This window comes from Oryx dammah, unplaced genomic scaffold (assembly GCF_014754425.2).
Source record: "Oryx dammah isolate SB20612 unplaced genomic scaffold, SCBI_Odam_1.1 HiC_scaffold_19, whole genome shotgun sequence".
NCBI classification, from domain to species: Eukaryota; Metazoa; Chordata; class Mammalia; order Artiodactyla; family Bovidae; genus Oryx; species Oryx dammah.
The window spans coordinates 42,684,004-42,711,417 of NW_024070203.1; the positions used below are offsets into that span (position 1 = coordinate 42,684,004).

General features: G+C 45.5%; 1 protein-coding gene across 1 annotated transcript; it reads left to right on the plus strand.

Moving 5' to 3' along the window:
- The first annotated feature begins 575 nt into the window (after window positions 1–575).
- VXN (vexin) lies at window positions 576–27,012 on the plus strand. The gene is made up of 6 exons (XM_040261317.1): window positions 576–1,191; window positions 6,160–6,215; window positions 14,946–15,096; window positions 19,220–19,281; window positions 22,152–22,243; window positions 24,523–27,012. Exons 1-6 carry the CDS (start codon window positions 1,125–1,127, stop codon window positions 24,704–24,706), a joined length of 612 nt encoding a protein of 203 aa, XP_040117251.1. The 5' UTR covers window positions 576–1,124; the 3' UTR covers window positions 24,707–27,012.
- The last annotated feature ends 402 nt before the right edge of the window (window positions 27,013–27,414 follow it).

Here is a 27,414-nt window from a genome sequence, read left to right on the forward strand (position 1 = left end):
TTTATCTATAAAACAGACTCGTAGACATGGAGAACAAACTTGCAGTTGCCAATGGAAAGGGGAGGTGGGGGAGGAATGGATTAATTGGGATTAGCAGATGCAAACTATTCTATATAGAACAGATAAATAACAAGGTCCTACTGCATAGCACAGGGAACTATATTCAATATCCCCGTGATAAGCTATAAGGGAAAAGAATATGAAGCAGAATATATGTATAACTGAATCACTTTGCTGTGCAGCAGAAATCAACTATACTTCAATAAAATAAATTTTAAAAATATTACATCACCATCATTATTGGTATGAAGAAATAAATCTGTAACAGTACAATGAAAGCCAATGGGTTTGACATAATACACCTATTTATGTGTGTGTGTGTATATATATATATATATAGGATAAAATATTTAGGATAATGAAAATACAACCTCCCTGTAGTCAGGTATCTCTAGTGTCAGATGCTGCTTGTTACCACATCCTTGCAAGCACTTGCAGGTTTCTCACAAGGAGATGCAAAAAGCACACAGCTCTCTAGAAATGTCAGCCTTGTCATGTACTGGCATGAGGCAAGAACGCTCTGGAAGAAGAGCCCTTTTGTTTAAAATAGAAACTTTGAAGGAAGCCAAATTAACAAATTACTGAATAGCCAGTTCTTCTGGAAAGGGGAGGGGGTTAAAAAGGCTCTTCATTTCTGAAATGAAAAGGGGAACTGCCAGTACCAAAAATCACGTTTCCTTTTCAGTATCATCCTCCAGCCACGCTTGGCGCTAACCGAGTAGGCGATTTCACTTCATCACCACTTCACAAAAGACTTCCAAATCCACTGCAGCAGGCACGGCAAAATAAAGATGTTAAATACATCCTGGCTGGGAGGGGACTGAAGCACTAAGCTCCATCAAAGGTTTGCAATAATAGGATTCATAAAAAAAAAAAAAAAGACAGATGGGATTAGAAAATGTTGCAGTGAAGACTCTGGAATGAAATGAGATCACAGCACCAGCCTGTCTTTTGTGAACTGCACAATGATCCCCGAGCCAGATCGGATTAGGAGACCTCGCGACTAGGGGTTCAGAGAGAGGCCTCCCATCCCCGGGCACTTTTGGGGAGAGAAGGCTGAAACGATGCATCAGATTTACAGCTGCAGTGATGAAAATATAGAAGTTTTCACCACCGTGATTCCTTCCAAGGGTGAGTAAAATTGCCCTTGACTGTTTCCTTAATGTGACTGTTTCGGTCAGAGGGTAAAAGACAGTCACGTGCTGTTTTACTACGTTTACCCTCAGGTCTCTGAGGTCGGATGGCCTCTGTTGTGATGGTGTTTGTGGGTGTTTCTGAAAAGGGGAGGGGGCATGGACGCACATCGGTCATTGAGAAACAATCCATCAAGGGGGAAAGGAGGGCAGTTAAACACTGAATTCGATACTGGCAAAACCCAATATGCTGAGTAAAACTGACAGTGAGCCATTGTGTTAGGTAGGAAACACGGATGAAAATAAAATTCCCAGGGCAGCTGGAGAGATTCTTCTCCAGGGAACAAGAGGGTTCCGAACTGAGAAACAGCTGGCTCTAAAGTATGATTTCTCACTGTGCTGTGAAACAGGAGGAGGGAGCCGGTTAGCAGTTGTCCGATGAAGTGGTCCAAGAATGCCCTGACCCAGGCTGGCCTCCGCACAGACCCCAGGGCCGCGCTCCCAAACTTAACCTGGAACTGGCACTGCCAGAGGGTGTGACTTTGTAAAAGCCCTGCTGCTCCAAGGGGAACGGTGTCCAGTCCCAGGTAGGGTTCTGTGGCCCTGGACACTTCCCTCGGCCCACCTGCAGGACTCGGCTCTCTGTTCTGCTGCCCCTGCGCTCTCCCTGCAGCCCCTGTCTTGCTGGGAGAGCCTGGGACCCCGGCTTAGCCCCGGGTCTCACTGTCAGATTGAATGAAAAGGGCAGAATGTCTGCTGGTGCAGTGACCCCTCTGTTCAAACAACTCCTTTCTTCTTCCATGTCAGCCATCAACAGGGCCACTGCTGGGGAGCAGGGAGGGACCCAGCCTGGCCACAGAGAGACAGCCAGCAGAACATAAATTCAGCTTTAGACATTTATTGCCAGTTAGTGGGGAAGGAAAAAGAACCGGGGAGTCTGCCCATGTGCTGAAGTTGGGACTGTCTGGAGATTTTGGAAGGTACCTGAAAAGTCAGAGGTGACCCTCTGACCCAGCAGTTCCAGTCCTGTAAATACACATGGATGCTCACAGGGCAAAACTGAAAACAGCCTACATGTTCTTGAAGAGGGGAAGGGGTTAAAGGTGGTGTCACCGGACTCTGGAAGACCCCACAGCAATCAGCAGGGATGAACTGGGTCTCTGTGTGTGGACACAGGTCCACACCTAACCTCTCTGGGCCTGAGTTTCCAATCTCGTACAAAAGGAAGAACTAGAAGTCATCTCCCAAGGTTAATATGGGGGTAAATAGAGATATAGACAGAACGTATAAAGCATCTAGAATAGCACCCAGCAGGTAGGAAGCACCATAAAATACATCACTTACAGAGTGATTTCTATTTTTATTTACAGAAATGAATAACTTGAAAGCATAACATTGAAAGGGAAATACAGCAGGCTAAAGATTGTTAAATTTGGAAATATGAAACAGTACTACATATTGTTTATACACACATATCTAGAGAAAAGCATTAAAAAACCACAGACCAGAAAGACACCAAGTTAGTGAGATTAGTAGCTCTGGAGAGAGAGGAAAGTAGAATTAGAGGTGGGTAAAAAGGGGACCAAACCTGCCCTCTCATTTGCTATTTCTTTTGCATGAGGAGAAAACAAATTGAAAGCAAATACAAAAATGCTAAAATGCCTATTTTCTATAAACGTTTTCCATTTAAAAAAATTTTAAGGGAGAAAATCCTCAAAGCTGAATGGCCCTTTTAAATAAAAAACTTATACAATTCAGGAGGAAAGTCATACTTCACCTGAAGACAATCATTCAAAACTGGGCCTTTGAATCCATTTGCTTAGCAGACTCATCAAGAGACCCACCACCACTTGTGTGCTATGTGACCTTGGACAGGCACTCAACCTCTCTGGGCCCGAATTTTCAATCTTATGAAAAAGGAAGAACTAGAACTTATTTCCTGAGGTTATTGCGGGGGGGCGGGAATTGAGATATAGAAGACATGTAAAGCATCTAGAACAGTACCTGGCAGGCAGTAAGCACCATTAAATATTGGGTTGGCCAGAAAGTTCATTCAGGGAATTTTTCCATACGATGCTATGGAAAAACTCAAACAAACTTTCTGGCCAACCCAATGCATCACTTACAATGTAGTTTCACTCTTTATTCCAGATTTACAGCAATGAATATGCTTAGTCAAAGATAAATACTCAACCCTGAATTTCTTTCTTGCCATTTTGATTCACGGCCACCTCCGGGTATTAAACCAGTCATCAGTATTCATGGTCATGTCACTGCTCAGGAAGCTGTTCTCTGGGAAAGGGATATTTACAGTTTTATATTAGACTGTCAGTGGAAGAAGCCTGCCTCTTCCTACACCTTGTTTGGCCTCATCTCACCTTCTCCAGAGCCTCAGGCTCTCAGTGGGAGAAGACGGTGCCTGCCAGGTCTTCCTAAGTCACGGCTTATCAGATAGATTCGTAACTTCATCCCATTCCCACCTTCCCTGCCTGCAGAAACACAAGTTGGTTTGATTTTCTCTAACAAGGGTTATAGTTCTCCCTGGTGTGTCCTTTCCCAAATGCTCCTGTTTACTATATTCAACGTGCAATGAACAAAACATTCACAGAGCAAAATTTCAGAGGCAGAAGCTGTGTTCCACCACCCCAATTGTGTAACCCTAACCCTCAGTATCCACCTATGAAATAGAGTTAATGAAGAGACCCAACCCCACAGAGTTGTTATGAGAAGTGAATAAGAGAAGGAAAGAAGCCGTCCATCACCTACTAAAGGCCAATGTGAGCCATTATCACACCTATGATTGTATTATATCTCTCTTTCCAACACACACACACACTGCTGCTGCTGCTGCTGCTAAGTCAGTTCAGTCGTGTCCGACTCTGTGCAACCCCAGAGAAGGCAGCCCACCAGGCTCCCCCGTCCCTGGGATTCTCCAGGCAAGAACACTGGAGTGGGTTGCCACTTCCTTCTCCAATGCATGAAAGTGAAAAGTGAAAGTGAAGTCACTCAGTCGTGTCCTACTCTTCGAGACCCCATGGACTGCAGCCCACCAGGCTCCTCCGTCCATGGGATTTTCCAAGCAAGAGTATTGGAGTGGGGTGCCATTGCCTTCTCCGCACACACACACACTGGGTTCAACCTAAATCTATGCATTTTTTTAGCTGAGCCATCTTAATTTCTCACAAAAATATGGCAACAGCAAGTGTTACGGTGTTTAAGTAGTTAAAAGGCACAATACAGAGACCAAGTCTGTAACTGAGGACGAGTGTGTATTTTCACTTCCCAGAGAGAAGGGGAGCCCTCTAAGGGAAAGATTTCACAGGCACAATTCACAGTAAACATAAAAGATAAAAATCTGTGGTTTTACCAAGAAGTTATACCAGAACTTATTTCCTGAAGCACACTAGTGGGTTTAATTCTAGGGTGAACGGCCTTCAGAATAATTCTCTTGGGAATAAACAACAGTGGAGCGGAGTTGGCAAGGGGAACTGGCAGGAGGAAATGGAGAAAATTCCAGAAAGAGAACTCCTGATGGATGTATAGTCTCCTTCCACCTGCCCTTACCTTGCAGAGAAAGAGAATCTTAATAACTACCGCTGAAGCCTGGGAACTCACTCTGCCAGGCACCAGGCTAAGGACTTGATAAAGATTAGTCCATTTAATCCTCACTGCAGCCCTTGGAGGTGCTTCCCAGGTGGCTCGGGGATAAAGAATTCCCCTGCCAATGCAGGAGGTTCAGTCCCTGGGATGGGAAGAACCCCTGGAGGAGGAAATGGCAACCCACTCCAGTATTCTTGCCTGGAGAATTCCATAGACAGAGGAGACTTAGGACTATAGTCCTGGGGTCTCAAAGAGTTAGACACGACTGAGCATGCCAGCACACAGCCCGCAGAGGTGGTTGTGAATTCCACGTCCATCTTCCAGATGAGGACAGGGAGTGAGGATGAGTCACTGACCCCTGGTCACAGAACTGGTAAGTGGTCAAGCTGGGATTCACACCGAAGTGAAAGGAGCGGAGACCCCTGGCTCAAGGAGTGCCCTGCTCTCCTGGCTTCAGTGCTGCCCTCACTCTTCAGAAAACACCAACAGACCTCTCACCTGAGCTCTTACCTGACCTCTGACAAGAAGTCATTTCCATTCCTGGCAGGGTAATGACATGGCAGGATTTCACTTCTAAGTCACTCAACATCAATGTGCAAAAGAGATACCCGAGTGTTTCCACTTCCAACCAAATACATACCTTTTCCCAACCAAAGAACTTTTTATGGCTAATTGACTCTGAGTTTTTTCATTGTGGTAAAATGTACATTATAAAAACTTTATCATTTAACCATTTTTAAGTGTTCAGTTCTGTGGCATTAAGTACATTCACATTGTTGTCCAAACATCACCACTGTCTGTTTCCTGAATTGTTTCATCTTCTCAAACTGATGCTCTGTAGTCATGAAATAATAACCCTACATTCCTTCCTTCCTCCAGTCCGACTTCATCCATGTTAGAGCAAGTTTTAGAATTTCATTCTGTTTTTTAAAGGCTGAATGATAGTTCATTGTGTGTCTGTGCCACATTGAGTTTATCCAGTCATTTGTTAATGACTCACCTTTGGGCTATCATGACTAGTACTGCTCTGAACTTTGGTGCATTTGATCAAGGAACATCTAAAATTGCAGTTGCATCCTTCTCTTCTTCCCAACCCCCCTCTCCTGTGCCCTGTGCCACTCCAGGTACAAACCCTCTAAGTATTGCTACTGCAGCTGCATCAGCCTCAGGAAATGAAAGTCACTCAGTTGTGTCCGACTCTTTGCGACCCCATGGACTATACAGTCCGTGGAATTCTCCAGGCCAACCCAGAGATCAAACCCAGGTATCCCTCATTGGAGGTGGATTCTTCACCAGCTGAGCCACCAAGGAAGCTCTCAGCCTCAAAGGTGTTCTCTAAAACAATTCCCTTTCTCTCTCTTTGCAGTGACCAGTCCAGCCAGAAGAAGAGTCAAAAGCTCTCAACATCTCTTAACCAAGAATGTAAGAAAACTTCAGTTTTGATCCTTTTTGTTGACTTTCATTTAAAAAGCAATGTCTAGCTTCTTCACATGCCCCACTCCATCCACGCTCTTACCAACCAAAGGTTTTCTGTAGCCCAGGTTGCTGCTGTGTTGTCCATTGTCCACTTAATCAAAACAACTGACAAATGTCAACCAGACAACAAAAAGCTCTGAACTGGACCCACTTTTGCACCATATGGTTTTCGTTTTACATATACATTTTCTTTTCTTAAACAGAATCTATGATTGGGTACAGTATCCCTGATCTAGGTGTTCCCCTATTGCTGGCATTTGTAATAGTCCATTTTTTTACTACTATAAATAGCAGTGCAATAAATTTATTTGTACAGAATACTATTGGGGATTAATTCTGTGGTGCATAGGCCTCAAAGTAGAATTAACAAGTAAAAGAAGAGTTTTACCCATCCATCATTGGCATTCCTACTACTGTGCTAAAATGGACAATATAACAGTGATTTTTAAAAGATGCTTCCTGCTTACAGTTTTGTCCCATATTACCAGGAATTCTGAACAACTGCCAGGCTTCCAACAATGCTTTTCCATTTACCTCTAACCTCACCAACATTTGGCTTTCATGTTTTTGTATTATTTTTTGCTACTTTAATAAGTATATGCATTACCTTAAAATTAGTTTACACGTCTTTAGAGCCTGTGAATTTCTCATTTTACTTACAGATTTCTTTACAAAAGCTTTCAATACATCTTTGTACTTAAAAAGATTTATTTTCAGGGCTAATTGTTCCCTCTTGGTTATACTGGAGTTTCTATTTCTATCACATGTTTTTTTGTAGAACACCATTTTGATTTTCTAAGGATCTCAATTTTTAAAATCCTATTCTCCATTCAAAAAAAAAACAAAAACTTTTTAAGTGTCCTTGAAATGAGATTAGGTTTCAGTCATTGTTTTATATACATTTATTACTTTTTAAATTTCTAAAGCAGTATGTTCCCATTACAAAATTTCAAACACTAAAAAGATGTAAAATATAGTATCAGAAAAATCCTGAGAAGCTGAAGAACACAGTGGTTAGGTATATAGATTAGAGTCAAAGTACCTGGTTCTTATCCATTTCCTAGTTTTAAATCTCAGTTCTATCCATTTCTAGCTTTGTGACCTTGGGCAAACAGCCCCACCACTCTGGGACTCGACTTTGTTAACGTTAAAATGGGGATAATGGGAGAATATGTCCCAAGAACTATTGGAAGGAACAAACGATTTAATATACATGAAGTCCTCAGGCTTTCCTGGTGACTCAGACAGTAAAAGAACCTGCGTGCAATATAGGAGACTGGGGTTCAATCTCTGGGTTGGGGAGATACCCTGGAGAAGAGAATGGCAACCCTCTCCAGTATTCTTGCTTGGAGAATCCCACGGACAGAGTTACAGTTCAGAGGGTCACAAAGAGTTGGACACGACTGAGTGACTAACACTTTCACTTTCTTTCTTTCAAGTTCTCAGTGCAAATCTGACACATACTGAGCATTCAATAAACACTAGTATTTTTAAGTGAAAATTTCTCATATAACAATATACAGTTTTCATGCTTTATTGCTCAATAATATGATGTTTTGCAATTTACTTTTTTCACTAAATAAATTTTAAAATCTTTACATACCAATTAACACATACAGACCTTCCTCATTCTTTTTAGAGGCTGTATGACATTGTATGAATGTACTATAATTTTTCACTCAATCCTAATCTGAAGTTTTCTAGATTATTTAAACAAATCATCAATAAACGGGGTTTCCCCATTTTTCACTAAAATAGTGCCACAAGAAATATTCTTGAATGTATTTTTATGCTCTTCTGCAAATGTTTTTGAGGGTAAATTCATAGATATGAAAATGCTGGGTCATCAAACCAATACCTTATACTTAAATTTACACAATGCTGTATGTCAATTTTTAAAAAGAAAGAAAATGCTCAAAGGATATAAACACTGAAAAAATTTTATGAAGTGAAGTCGCTCAGTTGTGTCTGACTCTTTGTGACCCCATAGACTACCAGGCTCCTCTGTCCATGGGATTTATAGCCATTGCCAAATTCTTAGCAACTGTTCTAAAGTACTTTTACCATGATAGCTAAACCAATACTATATGGCATCAATGTTGTTATTCTTTGATAATCTGATAGGTGAAACTATTTTAATTTGCATCTCTTTAATTATTAATATCATTTTCCATAGATTTTGATATTTTCCCCTATGAGTTAAAAGACATGTCTTTTGCTCATTTTTCTGTCACTTGTATGTCCCTTTTTAAAATGGCCTTTGAGAATATTTTTATATATTAAGAAAGGGCTTTTGATAGGTTTTTTTTGTTGTAAGGCAAGAAATCTTATTTCTCATGATCCCTAAAAAGTTAAGCCCAAAATCTAGAAAGAAAAGTGCTCTTTAAAAAAAAAAATTTATGTATTTTTATGTATTTATGTATTTTTGGTTACACTGGGTCTTCACTGCTGCACATGGGCTTTCTCTACTTGCAGCAAGCAGAGGCAACTCTCTAGTTGAGGTGCATGGGCTTCTCGTTGCAGTGGCTTCTCTTCTTGCAGAGCATGGGCCCTAGGCCCTCAGGCCTCAGTAGTTGTGGTACCCAGGCTTGGTTGCTCCATGGCATGTGGAATCTTCCTGGACCAGGGATCAAACCCATGTCCCCTGCATTGGCAGGTAGATTCTTAACCCCTGGACTACCAGGGAAGTCCAGAGCTCCTGAGTTTCAAGAAGCAGCAAGTGTCCCCAAAATTGGAAAAGGGAGGGGTTGTCTGTAGGTAATTTTGACTTTGAGAACAGATTCAAGTTTGGCATTACAGATGGTCCCTGACGCATGATGTCTTGACTTTCATGACTGCTGTCTTTACTATGGTGCCAAAATGAAATGCACTCGGAAACCACACTTGAAATTTTGAATATTGATTGTTTCCTAGGCTAGCGATACATGGTACAAAATACTTTCTTGGGACACTGGGCAGTGTAGCAAGCCACAGCCTTCCACCAGCCACACAATCACAAGGATAAACAGGATATACTTACAGCCATTCTGCATCCAAACAACCATTTTGTTTCTCACTTCCAGTACAGCATTCAACCAATAACATGAGACATTAAATACTTAATTATAAAATAGACTGTGCGAGATGATTTTGCGGAGGTTGATGTAAGTATTCTAAGCACATTTAAGGCAGGCTCAGCTGTGATGTCTGGCAGATTAGTTGTATAAAATGCATTTCGACTTATGATATTTTGGGGGTTTTTATCAGGACATAACTCCATTGTAAATTAAGAAATATCTGGACTCTGGATTCATGACTCAGGGAAGATCCTTTGGGAATTAGGAATGTTTGGTTCTCAACCAAGTTCTTGCCTTGAATTCCTATCCGTAAACAATGTTTGTGTCTGAATCACTGCTTATACCAATGTCTACTAGCTTTATAAGGACAGAACTGTGATGATAAAATGGAAACTAAATCATACTTTTTAGGAGGTACATAGGGTCCTAGGGAAGAAATTCTCAAGGGATTCAGAACCTAAACAAAGGAGACAACTCTCCAAGGTAGAGGTGAAGCCACACGGGCATGAGGTACAGGAAGCCCCCAAAACATGGAGCACTGCCTCCTGGAACATCCAGTTGACTTCAGCCAGGCTCTATAAAAATGGACATGAATCTGAGCAAACTCCAGGTGACAATGCAGGACAGGGGAGTCCTGCAGTCCATGCTGCAGTCCATGGGTCACAAAGAGTTGGACATGACTTAGCAACTCAACAACAAAACTCCATAGAACCAAGCTCTCAGCTTTCCTGGGAATGGAAATTTCTGAGAAAGACTGCTATGTTTATAGTTTATGACTCTCCCTCTCTAAAATATGTTTACTTTGAGAAAAAAATGATTCAAGTATATGAATACGTATAAAAAAATTGCTTTTGATTTAAAATCAAACAAAACAGAAGTTAGGATCTTGTCTTCAAATATGCAATCTTCCTACAGGTAAGACAGCTTAATAATACTCTCTGGCCTTTGAGCTCTCCTCTGAATTTCTGATTTCCCCTAACTGCCTGACTCATCCTCTGCTCATAAAACTCACATTCAGCTGTACATTCAAATTAGAAAAGACAGGAAAGGTCTTTTGCAATTGCTCTTACATACCAGTATTTACGACTTTTCCCTGAAATTCTTATTTGCATCTGTCTCACCCCTTAGGCTATACCATACCATGTCAGTTTTCTTCCTTTACAAATATCTCTTTCCTCTCTGACTCATTCTTAGTGCCACAGTTTCTCCCTCTATGGACCACTCATAATTTACATCTTCTTCTTTTACAGTCACACACTCTCCCTTCTCTAGGCAGTTTTGCTAGTTTTTTCCCTGCACCTCCTCTGATTCTTAGGCAAGTTATTGACCCTGATGCTGGGAAAGATTGACGGCAAAAGCAGAGGATGAGATGGACTCAATGGACATGAGTTTCAGCAAACTCTGGGAGATGATGAAAGACAGGGAAGCCTGGCAAGCTACAGTCCATGGGGTCACAAAAAGTTGGACACGACTTAGCAAATGAACAACAACAACAATTGACTTTCTGATTATCCTTGATGCTACAGACAACTACAGATTATCCTTGCTACAGATTATCCTTGATGCTACTCTTTAAGCTAAGAGTAGCTTAAAGGAATAGATTTACACTAAAGTGTGGGTCAGTCAGACCTCTCGGTTCAATGGAGCCACTGGCACCAAGATTCACAGCCTCTTCATAATAAGCAGTGGCACCACCACAGGAAAGATGGAAGAATAAGACTGCAAATGTCACTTTCGCCCCAGATTTCAGTCTTGTGGAGAAGGGTGGATCTGGTTTTTCTTTCTGGTGATCCGAGTTTTTCAAAATGCACCATGCAAACAATTTGCACTTGAAAATTCTTACCTGGATGTCAGCACTCCCTTAGGACTCATGAAACCATGGTCTGAACCTTGAAGACACAGGGCTCCCCTTGGCCTCAGTCTCCCTGTGTATCAAATTAGAAAGTTGAGCTAGAGCTTTGTTATCGATCCTATCAGCCCCTAATGATGATGATCCTCCATCATCTAGGTCCCACCTGTCTTTATGACTCCCTACCTGCCCCCAAGGTCTCTGACATGAGCCCATCCAAGAAGCATCCACTTATCAGAATATAGCTGTTACACGAGTTCATTGTCTACTTTCAGCAGGCAATTCTCTAACCTCAGAAAGGAAAACCCAACATTAAACACTGGTCTCCCCTTTGCCCCTTCCCTAGTCTCACCCCTGTGCTCAGGGAGCTAAAGAGCCTGCTCTCAGACAGGTTTGTTCTAAAACTAGAGTCAGCAAGGAACTTAGATTGGGTCCTTTAGACCAGAGAATAAGCCAGACTGTTGGGAGCCTTCAGAACCAGCTGTCTGTTCCCTGGCATGGGCCTAACACACTGTCCCGAGGCCTCTCAGAGCCTCCCCCAGCTGTGTGGCATGAGACACAAGCACAAGGCCAGCTGAGAAAGGGAAGTCTCCCGAGGTGAGGCCTCTCCTCTTTCCTTTGCTGGGTTGGCATCCTTCAGGGCCAAGAAGATAACCTGCTGAGGGCCAGGGACCTAGGTCATGACCTGGGAAGAACCCAGCCTCATCCCCACCCCAGGAAACTTGCACAGGTGGGGCTCCCTTCCCAATAGCTGAAGCCTCTGCACTCTCTCCCTCCCCTTTCCTTCTCCCCCTCTCCCCTCCACAGTGCAGAGAAGGGACTGCAAAGCGGGCCTTTCTTGTTCTTCAAAGGGAACTTTTTAAAATTAATCAATTAATTTTGGGCTTCCCTAGTAGCTCAGCTGGTAAAGAATCCACCTGCAATGCAGAAGACCCTGGTTCAATTCCCGGGTGGGGAAGATCCCCAGGAGAAGGGATAGGCTAGCCACTTCAGTATTCTTGGGCTTCCCTGGTGGCTCAGATGGTAAAGAATCCAATTAAATCATTTTAATTGGAGGATACTTACTCTACAATATTATGATGGTTTTTGCCATACATCAACATGAATCAGCCATGGGAATCCTTTTCTGAAAAGGAAATGCTAGGCTGCCCCCCTGGACTTTACAGGCTTTCATGTCTTTACTTCCTCCTTCTACAAAATGGGTTAGAAAACACACCAGTTCTCACTCCTCATTAGAGGAATGCTGAGAAAAGGAAAGTAAAATCTAAAATACCTGTGACGAGAGATCAACAGTCAAAGGTCTTAATGCCAGTAACAGGACTCACATCTCTCCTGTTTGACCTGGAAGTCCACACTCAGGGCGGGGTGGGGGGACCCAATGCTGCTGTAGGGTCCGTGAGTGCTGCCCCAGGCTTGCTGGAAATCCAGCTTGCTAGAAAAGGCTTGCTAGAATCCAGCAGAAGCACCTCCCTTCTAATCATTTAGCAGTTTATAAACATGTCAACTCAACACACTGTACCCCTCAAACGGATACAACTATATGTGTCAATTATGCCTCAATGAAGCCAAGGTGGAAAAGAATATTTAAAATTATTAGGGAAAAGCCCCACTTCCAGCAGTGCCTAGAGGAGAAAGGGACCTAGTTTTAAATGGTCCTGAATTATCATCAGCTTTCTCCAAAGGCATAAAATAAATGAGTCTAGTTCCCAAAATGGGCCTGAGAAGATTTAATTTTCTAAGCCAGATATGACTAAATTGGGGATAAATTAATTTTCTAAGCAAAGGACTATCTGTGATAAATGGAAGCAAAGAATGATAGCTCCCCTTCCTCTGTTGGGGATATGATCAGTCACTGGTAAGGAAACGGACAACGTGGGGGAAGAACCTGCTGTGTTCTTGAAATCTCTGTGAACGACCAGCAGTGACTGTGCCCCAACCAGCAAGGATGATCCAGAGAATGACCCCAAAGTACCAGACCTGGGATCTGAACTCCTGTTTGCATGACCTCAAATGGAGATTCATCTTCTTCATCATTAACAATCTGATAGGAGAAAAGACAACTTTGTTTTAATTTACATTTAATTATGGTTGTCCAGCACCTTTCATATTTACTGGCCACTGGTATGTCTATTATCAATTGCCAGCTGGTTTCTGGCCCTATTTTTCTATTGTTTTTTTCTTCTTTATTGATTGGCAAGAGTTTTATGTACACAGGGATAATTCCCTATTATCTGTAACAAATGCTATACTGGACCATACTCTTGTGTTAGTTTTTTGTTTTTTTAACATTCATCTTTGACCTGTCTGATGCTCATTTTGGTATGAGAAGTGTGGTCATGAATCCACTTTCCCTAGTGGCCTGATATTTATTAAAGGTCCAAATTTCCTCCACTAAGATAAAATATCACATTATAATATTTAAAATTCAGTCTTATTTGCTTCAGCTTCAACCACAATTGCTTTTTGCAGACAACAGAGGAGAATTCATCAAAGCCTGGACTGTAAGGGCTGAGATAGGTCCACCTCACTCAGATACATCCCGGGCCAGGATCTAACACAAACGTGCCCTCTCAGTATGTCTGTGCAAGGAAGAAGCAAGTGAGCAAGAGAATGAGTGAATCCAAACTTCAGAGAAGCTGCTGTGTAATGCTGGAGGTTCTAACCTGCTTCACGGGACTGAATGAGCCCACTGTCGTTTGCAGCTATATATAAAAAATAGGCAAGATAAGACCCAAAAGCTGTCAAGATTCCCTTTGTCACCTCACCCCCAAATTAAAATATAGCACTGTTTGTCTCAAAGGTTTACATTTAAATTATCTCAATAAATATTTTTATTTTAATTTTAAAGGCCCATCTCCCCATCTCGGTGGACCCTGACAAAACTGGCATTCTTACTTTTCCCCAAACTACTATTCCGCAGGTGATCATTAGTGAAAACACTGCAGCATGTAGCGCTCTGTTCCAGCTTGCCAGAATTCCCACTTATCAGCCACAAGTCACTGAAATTCATGTCACAGCTCCACCCGACACAGGCATTCTGCAAAGTGGAGGAAGTGTGAGTATCCGGGGACCATGCCGGCTCCCCTTGCCAACAGCTCCTTTCTTTCTACAACCAGGGTGTCAGGTGGGGCCCAAGTCCTCTCCCTCGGTCTCGCTGATGGAGCATCCAAAAAGCCACGGTCTGCATGAACAAGGGCTCCCACTGAGAGGCAAAGGCTGCAAGACCATCCCCATTTCAAATTGTTGTTTTTGTTGTTCAGTCCCTCAGTCGTGTTCGACTCTTTGCAGCCCTGTGGACTGCAGCATGCCAGGCTGCCCTGTCCTTCCCTGTCTCCTGGAATTTGCTCAGACTCATGTCCACTGAGTGGGTGATGCCATCCAACCATCTCATTCTCTGCCGCCCCCTTCTCGTCCTGCCGTCAATCTTTCCCAAGAGTCTTTTCCAATGAGTCAGCTCTTTCCATCAGGTGGCCAAAATATTCCTGTCCTGTTGTTAAACCATATTTGGCTCTGAGGCAGGGAGCCGCCTCTCCTGGGGGCCTGATGGCCCAGGCTTCTGACTCTTTGAAGGGACAGCTGGTGGGGAACCCTCAGAAGCCTCATCTTCCCGCTGCGTGGTACCCCTCGACTTGCTGGAGTTCAATACAACCGCTCACTGTCTCCGGCCAGTCTCCCCCAGGTTTTCTCACTGCTGCGCACAACAGCTCCAGCAGTTCCATGTTGGCACAAGGTCCCAGGCCTGGGGGCTCAGGTCCTTCCTCCTCCCCTCAGGTGGTGATCGAGTCGGACCTCTACGCGCCTCGGCCCCTGGAGCTGTTGCCGCACCGCACGGACCGCCGCGACGGGGAGGGCCGCAGGTCGGGCCGCTTCCAGAACCCGCGGCTGCAGGGTCCTCATCCCGCCAAGACTCCCGCCAGGCCTGGTAGGTGCATCCCGGCTCTGCGGTCCCTGGGACCTCCCTGAGGGGCAGTGACCCACTTAGAGCGGCCGCCACGGTGTCTGCGTCCTGGCTTGGCTTTGCTCCCACCACGGCGCGGTCCTCGATCAGGCCAGTGAGCGGTGCACCTGTGGCTGGGGTGAGGCCGCCGCCTTCCGCAGTGCATGCTGGTCCCTCTCTGAATGCACCTGCTCTCGGCCCCACCCACCGCCGCACCACAAAACACCTTCTGCCTTAAACCACTGGCTTCTGGGTCTGCCTGATGAGCAAAGGTGCTCTCGTCTACCACCTAGCTCCAGAGGCAGTCCTGCGGGATTCAGGAGGAGATAAAAAGCACTCTATTCTGGGGGAGAGGAAACCGGTGTAGACACGACTCATGAGGTAAAAGAAACTTACTTCATAACAGCATTATGCTGTATGTGTGTGTGTGAAATTATACAGACTCATCAACTGCCATCTTAAAATCCCACTATTTTAAATTTGAATGGTTTAAACTATTTCAACAACTTATAAAAGAATTTAGAGACAAATTTGTTTTGAAAGTTGGAAACAGAGTCTTACCTTCCACACTATTTTTTAAAAATGGCTCCCACTCCAGCAGTTAAATAGGAATCTGTGTCTAGCTTGCTGAAGTCTTGACGGTGTTTTGCCTTTAATTCCTGGTTTAGTTTATTTTTGTTATGCCCACAGCCTATAGTTATTCATATTTCTAACTCCATAAATACTCAAAAAGTCTTGGACGTCCTTTTCAAAGCTTTGGAGTGTCAACTATTTTATATTTTACAAGAACTGAAATTAGACTCCACCGAGTATGGCTTTTCATCCAACCATCTTCCCTCTTTCCTCCTTCATAGATCTTAGACTAGATCTCTAAAGTTTCTTTGGTCACAAACAATTTGATCCTGCTTTTACGAGCCTAAGTATGAGAACCCATAAATCAAGCTATATTCTCTAGTTAAGTGATTACATATATATCTTTTTTACAGAAAATGAAAGCATGAGGGAAACCACAATCTGCCTTGCAAATTAAGAGGAGATAATTTTTTTTCTCTGTCTATATATAAGTGGGTGGGTGGATGGGTGCCTGTGTGTAGAAAAAAAGAATACCTTCTCCATAAAATCATAAAATGAATTTACAGCCATGTCGTTCAAACTTTAATGTACCAGAGAATCACCTGGGAATCTTGTTTTTATACAGAGTCTAATTCAGGACTGAGTAGAGCCCCAGATTTTGTTTCTAATAAGCTTCCAGATGATGCTGCCAACGTTGACCCAAGACAACATATTGATGACCAAGGATTTAGAGATAATCTGATGGGTGGTTCTCAAAGGGGTGTCCCAGGAACAGCAGAATCACCTGAGAACTTGCTTGAAATGCAAATTTTGGGTCCCACCCAAGACCTGTTTAGTCAAATTCTGGGGTGAGTTCAGCCATCTGTCTTAACGTGCCTGCTCCCCACTGATTCTATTGGACCCTGAAGGTGGAGGCCCACAGATTTCTGCAAGCACCCCCTGTGGATCTACAGGAGAGGAAATGGAAGCCATGGAAACTAGCTGACCTACCACAGGTCACACTGCTCATTAGCAACAGAACTGAGATTAAATCTCAAGTCTCCCGGTTTCCCAGCTAATTGCCTCTTCCCCTCCAGAGAGTAATGTCTTCCAACTGTCTAGTTTCAGGGGCTCCTTTTCTCCCTAAGCAGCGTGTGGAAGCCTGGACTGGAGGAGAGAACACTAAGTTATGAAATGAGGAGACTGCCCGACATGTGACAGTCAGCTCATGCAGGGAATGTGCGAGTCAGGTTAAAAAAAAAAAAGACTGAGCTGGGCATGGATTCAACTCCCTCAGCTCCCACAATCTGACAGATTCCAGGGGAGGGTGAGAGGGAGGGAGGATGTCTGAGTCAAAGCCAGGCCCCAGTGCTCTCCCCCGGAAAGGCTGGGCACCGGCCTCAGGCACAAGTCTGCCATCGTTCTGTGAGAAGGACATGTGTTTCGGGGATCTGACATCTGGAGACCCAGTTCTCTCCTGAGCTACAGGAGAAGGCTCCTGGGTTTGCAGCCTTCTCATGTGGCAGAAATATGCCCTGAGGAAGCTTAGACATAGCAGGACTCTGAAGGCAGAGGCCCAGCTGAGAAACCCTCTCAGCCTGCAGCCTTGAGCAGGTGAACCTTAGGTGCCCAGGAAAGGGGACACCCTACCTCCTGGGCTGGTGGAACCTCTCCACCAAGGTGGCCTCGGACGTCTCACAATCAACTTGTTCAAACGTGATTGTCTTCAACCTTTAAACCTCTCTTCCTTTCTCGGCTGGGATCACTATCCATCTTCCCAGCAAATCGCTGGGGTATTGACCCCAACCTCCTACCTTGTCCTCCCCCACCCCTACTCCACATTACCAACCACTGACAATGTCAGCTCCTACATAGGTCTTGGCCCTTCTTGGTACCAACCTCAGGCCACCTGGGTGAGACTTCCTTCATCCCTGGTGTGTAGCAGCCAACCTTGGTCCTCAGCTACCTGGCCCTCTCCCTCCACAAGGCTGCTGGAGGGTCCTTCTACAGCAGAATCTGTTATCCCTCTGCATTAAACACTGTGTCCTCTCATCCCCAGCCACCCTCCAGACCACACCCAAGGCCCTGCAGGACCCAGTTCTCTGCTCCCTCTCCAGGGCCTCCTCCTGTGACACTCCTGTCCCCGCCAATCCATACACAGAACAACTCTGAGCTGTGACCACTCATTATATTCTGTTATGTCCTGGACTTTCCCTGACACTGTGGATTGCCCTCCCTGAGTCTCTCTGCCTGAAAAACTCCTCCCAGAATGGGTTAAGGGTTCCCTTGGTCAAGTTTCCCTAGCCCTGCAAGACAACCAAAGAGGTCAGCTTGCCATTCCCTAAGTCATCCTCACCCAGCTTCATCATAATTGCTGTGCATCTTTAAAGACTGCGTTTCCTCACCTATTATTATGTCTGCCTGTAAGGACTTCCCCAATAGCTTAGTGGTAAAGAATCCACCTGCAATGCAGGAGAGGCAGGAGATGAGGGTTCAATCCCTGGGTCAAGAAGATTCCCCTGGAGGAGGAAATGGCAACCCACTCCGGTATTCTTGCCTGGAGAATCTCATGGACAGAGGAGGCTGGCGAGCTACAGTCTAACAGTCCATGGAGTCACAAAGAGTCGGACATGACTGAGCACAGCACATTGGAGGAGGAGTGAGGATTGTAGTGAGGATCAAATGAGATGATGTTCATGTGTCCTGCACTCAGCACAGCACCTGACACAGTAAATACTGAAAAATACACGCTACTGTCATCCTTATGCCAGAGCAGGACACATCGTGGTCTGATCTTGATAGCCTGTGACTACATTTTATTGGCATTGAGATGTTTTGCTTGGGGTCATGGGCGTGTTCTCTATGCTATAGTCTGATAGGATGGGGCTCTGCCAGGAACATCTGCCCCAGGAGGGAGTCCATCAAAGGCCAGCTTCCCTCGTGCCCATCACTAGCTACTCAGCTCAACACCTGGATTCCCAGAAGCACAGGCCTTAGAAATGAAGGCACAGAAAGAAGGCTCCCACTTATACATCTCAGGCCAGTGTCTCAGGACACTGATAACCTCCGATCCTCCCACGTTATGAGGAAGGCTCATTTTCACAGAGGTGCATTCAAGAGCACAGGTTAAATGATTCATCCCAGCTGTTAAGACGTAACTCCTGATAATGTCATGTGATATGACTCCTTAGGAAGGAAGGAGGAGCTAAAGGCACGTCCTCTGGGGACCTACTACAGGCAGACCCTGTACTGAACACCTTCACACATGTGATCTTGTTAAATTTTAGTTCTAGCCCCCTGAAGAGTGCCAGTAAATATTTTTGAATATTTACTGTGTCGGGCGATGTGCTGAGTATAAGACACATAAACATTGTCTTGTTTAATGCAGATGACCCACTCGACAGTCACCCCAATCCTGACCCTAGTTTGTGATTTTGCCGCTCAGTAAAAAGGTCCTTAGAAATTCCTGCATTTGTGATTTGATTAGCTAACAATATAATTGATGCCAAACCAGAAGAGTACCACTGAGTAACATCCCCTCTGTTCAACTTTGCAGTGGGGACGTCAGAACCCAAATCAGCAAATCTGTGTGGGAATCGAACATATGGCAAAGCTTTGGTAAGTAATCTAGCCTGGTTAGCTTTATCTTCCAGGCTTTAAACATCTCACCCTATCTGTGCCATGAAGGGAGAACAAGTGTCCTTTGTCCCAGGCCTGGGGATTATTAGAAAAGAGCAGCTGAGGGTTCTTTGTTCCTAAAGCCTGTCAACTAGTGGTACACCACTGGCTGCTGCTCTCTTTCTTGCCAGATATTCAGCTCTTAGGCAAACAGAAGGTATTACCTAGCAGACATCTCACACAGGGTGGGGGAGGCAGTTTCTGTGGTAAGTCCCCGCTGGGTGGAGATGCCTGGCCAATTCCCAGAGGCAGCTATAGGGGTAAAGAAATACAAACGTCTCGAGTGCAGTGAAAGCACAAAACACCATCATCTCAGAGGGAACCCTGAACCGCCTCCCCCAGGAGCACTGAGGCAAGTGTCGTCCACTGGGGTTGCCCGAGATGGATCCAACTGACCAAGGTTTTATATTTTCCCCTGGCTCTGTCATGGTATGCAGGCTGCCCAAGAGAGGGTGACCTTGGGTGACGTGGCTCGTGGCAGCCAAGGACACCTGAAGAAGCCAAAAGCCACCTGCGGCGCACCCGCCCCTAGTTGGATGGCTTGTCCTTTCCTGAAGGGGAATCACATTGTGCGTGTCTGGGTCTAGCTCAGCGTCACCCTGTGAAAACACATCTCCCTCATCATCTTCCGGGCAGAAACGTGGGTACTCTCAGGGTCAGCAGAGAAGGGGTGAAGTGGTGGCTGAAGGAGAGGTCAGCTTGGGCATCCTGGACTCTGTGGGCATCAGATCTCGAGACTCATGCATCATGAGAACTAGAACAGACCGGAGAGAATGTCTCAGCCATCTGCTCATCTTTATGGAACAGACTGGGCCGAGATGTGAGTGCTTTGCTCCTGGTCTGGACAGGAAATCTAATTCAATTATTTCATTTAGGTGATCCCTGTGTTAGGAAAATCGCCCAAAGGGCAGCGATGGGACAATCAAGAGCTCCCTGCCTCAACCCAGTACCCAGGGGCAACCCAGGATGATTTGGCTGTTGCCACAAAGTGAAGGTTGTCAGGCTTGACAGCTTGAACCACTGCCCTCAGCGAGCCCTGGCTAAGGGGAAGAGGGCAGTCCATCACGTTGGATTAACTTGCCCCCACCCTTGGAGAGGTAGCTGCAGTCGGGAAGTCAGAGAGAGAGGGGATGGGACAAGGTGGTGATAGAGATGTAACCACAACGGAGGGGCAGCAAGAGGGCAAAGCGGCAGCATGACTGACCCTTTCCTCTGGGCCTGAGACCTCGGGGCTAGGGTCCTGCAGCTCTTCAGAGGCCCACTATCCCAGGGTGGGGAGAGCAATTCAGAGCCCACACAGTCAAATCTGATTGGACACTAATATACGCTGGAGGAAACAGGATGGAGGACAGAGGGGAAAGAAGTGATTTTCTGGCCACTGGCACGACCAGAGGGACAGCTCCCAAGAGGCCACAAGGTGGCACAGTGGCTCTGCCCACAACCCTGGGCCAGGCTGGAGAGCAGGGGAAGGTGGATCCTGGTGTCTTTGACCTGGAATTTTCCAGCAATTCCAGGAATGTAGTGACCTTAAGCCTTCTCTGGGGCTTGGGGTGGAGGAGCAAAGGGGAGATCCACTGACTGAACAAACTCTGGACCTGGCCCTGCTCAGGCCCCCAGTTCCTTCTCAACTCGGTACATGTTTCTTGAGTACTCACCACCTCCTTTAAGAGGAGAGCCAGCAAAGGGTTAAGTCCCAGACCCTGATCCAGGCCAATCCATTCCTGGGGAGACTGCACAAGCAGAGGAAACAGAAGCGTAAGAGGAATTGGTGGGTTGCCAAAACATGACACACAGGGATTCAGTGCCATGAGGACAAGCGACGGAGATAAGTCAACTTGGGCACCACCCTAAGGGAAGACTTCCTGGAGGAAGTGGCCTTGAAGGGCAGGCAGAGATGAGGCTCAATCCAGAGAGTGAAGGAAAGGTTGGGTGAGGATGCAGAGTTGTGGGTGAGTATCAGAAAAGGCAGGACCAGCCCCACTGGGACATGTAGGGGGAACAGAGGCAGATAAGGGGGAGTCCTGTTTTGAGGAGCCTTAAAGAGCAGCAGGTAAAAAAATCTGCCTGCAATGCAGGAGACTCAGGTTCTATCCCTCAGTCAGGAAGATCCCCTGCAGAAGGAAATGGCAACCCACTCCAGTATTTTTGCTTGAAAAATCCCATGTACAGAGGAGCCTGGTGGGTTGCAGCCCATGGGATGACAAGAGAGTCAGGCATGAAAGAGCTACTAAGCACACATGCATGAAGCAGAGAACAGAGCTGACCTCGGTCCGCCCTCAGTGGGGAGACCCTGCGAATCTGGGAGGGGCCTGGGGTGTGGGGCAGGTCTGGTGGGAAACCAGGAGATCCTGTCCCGGGGTGACTGGCCCTGAGGCTCAGTGGAGGAGAATGTCACTGCTCTTGGCCACATTTCCAAGTGAGAACCTGCAGGATTTGACAACAAAGTGGACACAGATCATGGGGGAGCTAGGGGGACAGAGGCCTCGGGCTAGAGTAAGTTGCTCACTTTCAAGTTTCTCTAGGTGAGTGGTTCCCAAAGTGGGGTCTGGGGACCAGCAGCAGTTGAGAACTTGTTAGAAAGGCAGCTTCTCAGGCCAACATCAGACCTATTGAGTCAGAAGCGAGGGTGGGTCCAGTGCTGCATTGAATGCCCCCCTAGGGAAGCCTAGGGCCCACGGCGAAGTGAGGTCCATTGCCCTAGGTTGATGCCAGTTCAGCAGCTTAGCCAATCAATGCCCTTGCCAATGGCTCCAGCCAGTGCGGGAACTGGGGACAGGGCAACAACCTCACTCTCCCTTCTCACAACCCAGATGCCTCCAGTGGCCCGGATCTCTGTGAAAGCCCCCACGGTCCTGGAGGCGGCAGCCCCGGGCTCAGAGAATGTAGCTGTGCTGACCAGAGGGTAAGTGCTGTGCCTCCAGCAAGCTCCCAGGGGTTCCCCACCTGCTCCCATCCTGTGCAGAAGAGTAACAGGTGGCCTGGCTGACAGATCCTGGAGAGATGCTAAAACAAAATCCCTGCCAGCCATAAACGACCTAATGAGGGCTATAATCCCGGGTCTCTGTAGCACTTCGTTGACTATTTCACTAGGATTAAGCTCAAGTGTTTTTGATGGTTTCTACTTTATTACCGCCACTCTTTAGACCTGGAGAAGTGTCATTTGGGAGGAATTTTGGTTAATTAGATAAATTAATCACAGGGCATGGAGAAGGAACTGGCAACCCATGCCAGTATTTTTGCCTGGAGAATCCCATGGACAGAGGATACTGGTGGGCCACAGTCCATGGGGTCTCAAAGAGTCCAACACAACTGAGCCACACACACACACACACAATCACAGCCCATATGCAGAGGCTCCTGAAATGCCTCACACATTAGGTTCAGGGCCTTTGGCCAGGTAAAAAGTACATAAGATACAAAGGTTTCAAGCCAAATTTATGACCTGCATGTTACTATTAAGGTTTCCCTGGTGACTGAGTGGTAAAGAATCCACCAGCCAATGCAGGAGACAAGGATTCGATATCTGGATTAGAAAGATCCCCTGGAGAAGGAAGTGGCAACCTACTCCAGTATTCTTGCCTGGGCAGGCCCATGGACAGAGGAGCCTGGAGGGCTGTAGTCCATGGGGCCGCGAGAATGGACAAGATTGAGTGACAAAACTACAACATTACTATCAACTCTGCTCATGAACTAGCAGCTAGAATAGCTGGAGCAATACCCACACCCCCAAGGACCACCCCACTGCCTTCAATGGAACACTAAGAAGATAGCCACACCCCCACTACAATCCTCTAGACTTGGAGGGAGCAGGAAAGTGGCTTCAGGGATGACAAAGAGTGTGGGCTCTTGACTCAGTTCTGCCTGTGTGGCTGGCACTGCTGCTGACTTGCTGTGACTTCAGACAAGTTATTCAGACCTCTGTGTCTTCATTTCTTTAAAAACAAAACCAAAAAATGGGGATGATTATAACCTCTCGAGGGGTTATTGTGAGAACTGGATCAGATAATGTGTGGAGACCTTGCACCAATGATTGCATCATTTTTCCGGAACGCGAATGGGAAAGATACATGCCTGGGGACATGTGACATGCTCACAGATGAGGGACCATGGGCTATCATATCAGTCCAAGGGGTGCACACCTTAAAAGCTGAGGGAGTTAAAGGAGGACCAGGCCACTGTGAAGCCCTTTTAGATGAAAGAATGCAATCTAGAACAAACAACAAAAACCAATTTATCGAAATATTGAGATGCAATAAGAGAAAAGTATGATTTCTTTCTCTTTTTTTGCCACACCTCGAGGCATATGGGAGTTTGGTTCCCCAACCAGGGATAGAACCCACAGCCCCTGCATTGGAAGCACAGGGTCTTAGCCACTGGACCACCAGAGAAGTCCCAAAAGTATAATTTTAATTGCATTAAGTTCTGGTAGCAAGTTGTTCTGAACAGGTAAGGCTGCTGCTGACGGCTGCAGTAAACAGCAAACATGAACCCCCTCAAGAAATGAGCCATTTGCCTCTACTACAAAGCATTCTTCTAAATGGCCCCTTTGTCCCTAAGTGTAGATATTCTCATGTCATTTTTTTCCTGGACTCTGGCTATAGAAAAGAAAACAAAGGCCGCTTCTTTCACTAAAGGAGAGCAAGTGAGGAGGAAAATGAATGTTTATTGAGGTCAACAAGGTGCCGGATGCTTTATATAGTCTTATTTCCCTCCTCACAAAACCCCCAAGAGTTAGATAAAATTATCTCCATTCTACACATGAGGAAACTGAGGGTGGCCGAGGTCAAGTCACTGAGGTCATAGAGTAAGTGGGAGCCAGATTCAGCCCCAGGGCTGATTCACTTTCAAGAGCTGATGCTTGGTGACGTCTGACCTTTCCAGCAAAATCGTTCAAGTTGAGGGGCGGGGCAGGGGTGGGAGAGTAGAGTTTGGAACAAGAGCAGAACTTAAGATCCATGCGCCGGTGGACCCAGGTCCATCTCCTTCCCTTCTGCATGCAAGGACCCCCTGGGGCGGGGTGCGGGGTGTCATTCCTGTGTGAGGCCCACAGTGACCTTCCACGCGGTCACAGGTCATAAGGGCCCAGGAGGACCAGGGGCTCCAGCTACACTTGTCGGGGGGCAACAGTTAACAGGCTCAGCAGAATGACCACTCTCCCCGCCCACCTCGGCTTTTCTGTAGATCCAGACACCTCAAGAAGATGACTGAAGAATTTCCAACCCTCCCCCAGGGAGCAGAAGCCTCCCTCCCGCTAACAGGAAGTGCTCCCTGTGGCATGCCCAGCATCCTCCGGAAAATGTGGACCAGGCACAAGAAGAAGTCTGAGTACGTGGGAGCTACCAACAGTGCCTTTGAGGCTGACTAAAGATGACACCCCCCCAGCCCAGGTGTCCTGCACTGGCCCCAGTTCACTGCACAAGAGGAGGAAACTTCCGGATCAGAACTGAGCCACATACTCACCTCTGCTAGTAGCTGGCCTATGTGCCGTCACCCTCCAATACTAACTCATCATCCTGGCTGAGGACATGGGACAGAAACCTCCCTCGAAGGCAAAAGGAAACTGTTCCCTTCTTCGAATCAATAAAGCCGTTGGTCTCAAAGTGACTTTGGGAGGTCATCAAGTTTATATCCCTATGTTTAAGTAAAATGGCACCAAAATCAAACCCATTTTCCCAACTCATTTTAAAGACCTCCAAGGAATCAAGCAGACAATTCCTCAGTCTTCCTTGGGAGTTGTTCTAATTTCTGGTACAAATGGAAGCGTTTGATATTTGAGGCACTTTGTAAACACACTAGTTCTCACTGTTCCTGTTACTGAATTTGTTTCATCTTGATGAGGTATGATTTTTAGTGACAGAGCGCTTTATCTATTTACTTAGTAGTAGTTCTAATACCCACTTGAGGGTATCGTCAAGATCAGTTTTGATGATCATTTGCATGATTGCATGAATTCTCTATTCTTTTACATGTGATTTTTCTATAGAAAAACATGATTTAAAATTTTGAATGCTAATCTTTTCTGAAGTGGCACAGTCTAGTGGAATTAATAATACCTTGCTTGGGTATGATTATTTTAGCTTTTAAAAGTGTTCTCCCATCCATCACCTCTTACATTCACAAAATTCCTGTTAAAGAAAGCACAAGTATTCCCAGTCTACAGATGGGAAAGCTGAGGCCTTAAGAGGGTATGGAACTAGATACCAGATACTAAATACAGGTCCTCATCCTCTGTACTAGACTGCTTGCTTTGCTTATTTTAGCAGCTGATTTAAGAATATGTCTCAAAAAAAAAAAAAAAAAAAGGAATATGTCTCTGGGGGCAGTCTTTGAAGGAAGCAATTTGGCAAAGTTAGAACAAGTACATGATATAAATGAAATGCATCATTATGTGTAACACTGAACAAGAAGAGATTCTTGTTTTTGTAGGTTGAAAATAATTATCAATTACATAGGGTTCAACCTAATATACAATATCATGCTTTCCTTCTTTTAATGCAAATGTCATCATCAGTTCTATTATCAATGTCAATAGCCTTAAAACAATAACATGATTATGACAGCTACCATTTATTATATGCCTACTGTGTGCCAGGTGCGATTCTGAGCACTTCACATACATTATCCCAATCTTCCTATCAACTCTGAGTAGGTGGCCTTTCCCATTTAGTAGACACAGCTTTAAAGCAGTTAAATGACAAGTCTGAAGGCACGCAACCCATAGCTGGCATCATGGGTTCAATGCCTATGTTGTATCTACTCCTTTCTACAGAATATTCAGAACATAGAGAAGATCCAAGACTAGTAAATAAACTTCATCTCAAATGCTAAATAAACATAAATGACTGGCACAGGCTGCATGGAGTGCTGTATGGGGCTGGAATCTGAGATAAAGGAATGTAGTGATCAATTGGTAATGTCTGCCTGTGGAGCTGATTAATGGGACGTGCCTTGTATATTTGTCACCTGTGGCCTCAAGTCTGCTTCTAGAAGGTTTGTTTTCTAATTCAGAAGCTTAAACTAACCCAACTCATTTAACCATACCAGCGACTCCATGGTGAAATTTAGTCTGAGACCAGGTTGAAAATTGCCATTTCTTAATACAAAGGAAACTTTTGCCAACATCACTGGTCTCAGACACAACAGTTATTCACATGCTGCTGTTTCATGGGCACGTGTTGCTTTTTGCCCTGGGAATTACCTGCTTCCATATCTCCAGGTGAAATGTAAGACGACATGGGGAAAGAGGCCTGGGCTTTCACTTTGCTGACCTCTGCTCTTCAGCTGTTGTTTTAGACTGAACACCCAGTCCTCCCAACAGAACATAACTTGGAGATGTGGACCTCAAGGGCTCTTTCAATAAGGGCCACAGTGGACTGTGTAATATTCTTACAGTGAACAGATGAAGGGGCCTGGAACAAAGATGGGGAGGGCACAGGTGGTTCACACTGGACCTGTCAGACTATCCTACAACTATTTAACTTATTTACTTTACAACTGATGTCCTCTATTTGTATGTGGCAGCTGGAGATGTATGTAGGATGGAGCTTATTTATTTTTCATTTAAAAATTTCATGATGAAGTGTTTGCCTCATGTATAACATTTTCATTGGCCAATTCAAATAAAAATAAAGTATGCTTTGTTTGTGACATTAATAAATGCCCACAAAAGTATGCCTGGGGCTTCTTCACTGGATGGGAGTGGGCTTTCACAAAAGGAAAAAATTATGTATTTGGACCTCATTGCTCCTTTACCTAAATGAAAAGGATTGCAAGAAAGGACCCAGCATGCTCTTTCCATCCAGAGACAACGTCTGGTTTTAATATTACAGCCCTGCCCAGCAGTCAGCACCAGGCTCATTTCTGCCCAGCCCTGGCCTGGCCTGACCTGGGCTCTCAGGGTTCACTTGCCTCGCTGAAATGCTGCCCCCAGTCCCCACCACAAACCCCAGGGGGCCCAGTGGCCATCGCTCTGTGCCCTCCTCCTGGGGGCCTTCCTGGCGACCGCCCCCGTGACTCACATCACTGCCACTTGCCGGAGAACGCCCAGCCTGGCAGCAGATGGCTGTCCGGGAA

What these genes read in the sequence shown, in the direction of transcription:
- VXN (XM_040261317.1), top strand. Translation starts at nt 1,125, where the DNA reads ATGCATCAGATTTACAGCTGCAGTGATGAAAATATAGAAGTTTTCACC. An exon ending in CACCGTGATTCCTTCCAAGG is followed by an intron (nt 1,192 to 6,159) that starts GTGAGTAAAATT and finishes CTCTCTTTGCAG; the next exon opens with TGACCAGTCCAGCCAGAAGA. An exon ending in AACATCTCTTAACCAAGAAT is followed by an intron (nt 6,216 to 14,945) that starts GTAAGAAAACTT and finishes TCCTCCCCTCAG; the next exon opens with GTGGTGATCGAGTCGGACCT.